This window comes from Thamnophis sirtalis, unplaced genomic scaffold (genome assembly GCF_051295495.1).
Source record: "Thamnophis sirtalis isolate CommonGarterSnake01/CBP01778 unplaced genomic scaffold, rThaSir2_p1.2 scaffold_8, whole genome shotgun sequence".
Lineage (NCBI taxonomy): Eukaryota > Metazoa > Chordata > Lepidosauria > Squamata > Natricidae > Thamnophis > Thamnophis sirtalis.
The window spans coordinates 1670950-1674084 of NW_028261388.1; the positions used below are offsets into that span (position 1 = coordinate 1670950).

Genomic DNA, 3135 nt, shown 5'->3' on the forward strand with positions numbered 1-3135 from the left:
TAGAGTGCAGTGCTGCAGGCTACTTCTGCTGCCTGCCGACTGCCTGCAATTTGGCAGTTCGAATCTCACCAGGCTCCAGGTTGACTCAGCCTTCCGTCCTTCCGAGGTGGGTGAAATGAGGACCCAGATTGTTGGGGGAAGAGGCTGACTCTGTAAACAGTTTAGAGAGTGCTGGAAAGCACTGCAAAGCGGTATATAAGTCAAAGTGCTATTGGTCTTTCTATTCTCTCTTCCTTCCTTCCTTCCATCCATCCATGGTACACAATGGTTGGAACGTAGTATTGCAGGCTAACTCTGCCCACTGCCAACAGTTCGATCTTAACCAGCTCAGAATTAACTGAGCCTTCCATCCTTCCAAGGTGGGTAAAATGAGGACCCAGGGGGCAAGAGGCTGACTCCATAAACCGCTTAGAGAGGACTGGAAAGCACTTTGAAGCGGTGTATAAGTCTAAGGGCTATTGATCTTCCTTCCTTCCTTCCTTCCTTCCTTCCTTCCTTCCTTCCTTCCTTCCTTCCTTCCTTCCTTCCTTCCTTCCTTCCTTCCTTCCTTCCTTCCTTAGTGACGCAGTGGTTGATAATGCAGTATTGCAGGCTAATTCATTGCTCACTGCCAGCAGTTCGATCCTGACTGGCTGAAGGTTGGCTCAGCCTTCCGTCCTTCCGAGGTGGGTCAAACGAAGACCCAGATTGTTGGGGGCAAATAGGCTGACTCTGTAAACCGCTTAGAGAGGGCTGCAAAGCACTGTGAAGCAATATATAAGTCTAAGGGCTATTGCCCTTCCTTCCTTCCTTCCTTCCTTCCTTCCTTCCTTCCTTCCTTCCTTCCTTCCTTCCTTCCTCCCCAGTGGTTAGAATGCAGCATTGTATGCTAATTCTGCCAACTGCCAGCAGTTCGATCCCGACCAGCTCCAGGTTGACTCAGCCTTCCGTCCTTCCGAGGTGGGTCAAATGAGGACCCGGATTGTTTGGGCCGATATGTTGACTCTGTAAACCACTTAAAGAGGGCTGTGAAAGTCCTGGGAAGCGGCATAAAGGTGCTAGTGCTCACGCCACTGTTATTTATGGGCAAAGCTGACCCTCCCCTCCCCTCTGGTCTCCTCTCTTTTGTTTACTAGGCCCTGTGAGCCTTTCACAAAATGGAGACTTGCAACTTTACGGGTGGTTCTGTCCCATCCTTCTGGCTTGTCGGCTTCTCCAGCCTCCAGGAACACCAGTTCCTCCTCTTCTTCGTCTTCCTCGCCTTCTATCTGCTCATCCTCTCCAGCAACGTCACCGTCGTTGTGGCTGTAGCCACCGACGCCAAGCTCCACAAGCCCATGTACTTCTTCCTGATCAACCTTTCGGTCTTGGACATCCTGCTGACCACCCTGACCATCCCCAGAATGCTGGCCATGTTCTTGGTGGACGCCAAGCGGGTCTCCTCCAAGGGGTGCTTCTTGCAGATGTATTTCTTCCACGGGCTGGCGGTGACGGAGACCTTCCTCCTGGTGGTGATGTCCTACGACCGCTACGAGGCCATCTGCCACCCCTTGCACTACGCGGTACGGATGACCAAGCAGAGGAACCTGCGGCTGGCTGCCGGGGCGTGGCTCTGCGCGCTGCTGGTCCCCATCCAGCCAGTGGTCCAGTCTTCCCAGCTGACCTTCGGCGAGACGCCCAGGATCAACCACTGCTTCTGCGACCACTTGGCAGTGGTCCAGGCCGCGTGCCAAAATGCCCACACCACGTTCCAGAGTTTCCTGGGCTTTACCATTTCGATGGCCGTGGCCTTCGGCCCGCTGCTCCTGGTGGTCATCTCCTATGCCTGCATCATGGTCTCCGTCCTGAGGATCAAGTCCAAGGAAGGACGCAGGAAGACCTTCTCCACTTGCTTCTCCCACCTGGCGGTGGTCATCATCTACTATTCCTCCATTGCTCTGGCCTTTCTCTCCTACCGCGTCCAGATGCCCGGCGACATCCACATTCTGAGCGACATGACTTTTGCCATTTTAACCCCTTTGGTCAACCCTCTGATTTATACTCTGAGAAACAGGGACATCAAGAGGGCGGTGGGACAGCTGGCGTTCTCAATAGTCTTCTAGTCGCCTGCAGTGCTGCATAGTAGCCTGCAGTGCTGCATTTAACCACTGAGCTGAGGTGGCGCAGTGGTTAAATGCAGCACTGCAGGCTACTGCTAGATCAGCAGTTCAGCGGTTCAAATCTCACCGGCTCAGGGTTGACTCAGCCTTCCATCCTTCCGAGGTGGGTAAAATGAGGACCCAGATTGTTGGGGGCAATATGCTGACTCTCTGTAAACCGCTTAGAGAGGCCTGAAAGGCCTATGAAGCGGTATATAAGTCTACTGCTATTGCTATTGCTTAGAGAGGGCTGAAAGCCCTATGAAGCGGTATATAAGTCTACTGCTATTGCTATTCTCCATGCAGAAAGGGAGACTCCGTTTACACCAAATGGGGTCGAAGGAGATTTAAAACCGTGTGTTTAATTTATGTGGGTTTTCTATGAGTGGAGCCCTTTAACTTAAATTACATTCCACCGCACCTAATTACATGCGCCCTAGGACTTGTTAGTCTCTGACTAAGAGCTGGTAAACTCTTGTATATTTTGGAGGGGCAGCTGGTTGAAAACAGCATTAAAATATTGGACATTTTATTTTATGTCTACTGCACTGCATTATCGTAATTTCAGCCAGATATTATTTGTGCATCGAAAAGAATTGTTTTACATTTGCTGATAAGCTTGAGTTGAAGACAAGAGCCATCAGGATGAAGCCTGCAAGCAAGCATCTAGGCACTCTGCAGTTAGATAACGTCAAGCATGGACAAATTAAAAATGTGACTAATAAAAAAATCGTAGAATCATACGATTGGAAGAGACCTTGGAGGTCTTCTAGTCCAACCCCTTGCTTGAACAGGAGACCTTATTCCCTTCTGGACAAATAATTGTTCAATCTTTTCTTGAAAACCTTCAAACTTCTGGTGGCAAGCTGTTCCACTGGTTTATTGTTTTCACCGTCAGGAAGTTTCTCCTTAGTTCCAGGTTGCCTCTCTCCTTGGTTAGTTTCCATCCATTGCTTCTTGTCCTGCCCTCAGGGGCTTTGGAGAATAAGTTGATCCCCTCTTCTCTGTGGCAGCCCCT

At 50.4% G+C, this 3135-nt stretch overlaps 1 protein-coding gene across 1 annotated transcript; it reads left to right on the top strand.

Annotated features, from left to right (window-relative positions):
• Positions 1–1136: 1136 nt before the first annotated feature.
• OR2AT4 (olfactory receptor family 2 subfamily AT member 4) lies at positions 1137–2081 on the top strand. Its single transcript, XM_087722017.1, has one exon. It carries the CDS (start codon positions 1137–1139, stop codon positions 2079–2081), a length of 945 nt encoding a protein of 314 aa, XP_087578143.1.
• The last annotated feature ends 1054 nt before the right edge of the window (positions 2082–3135 follow it).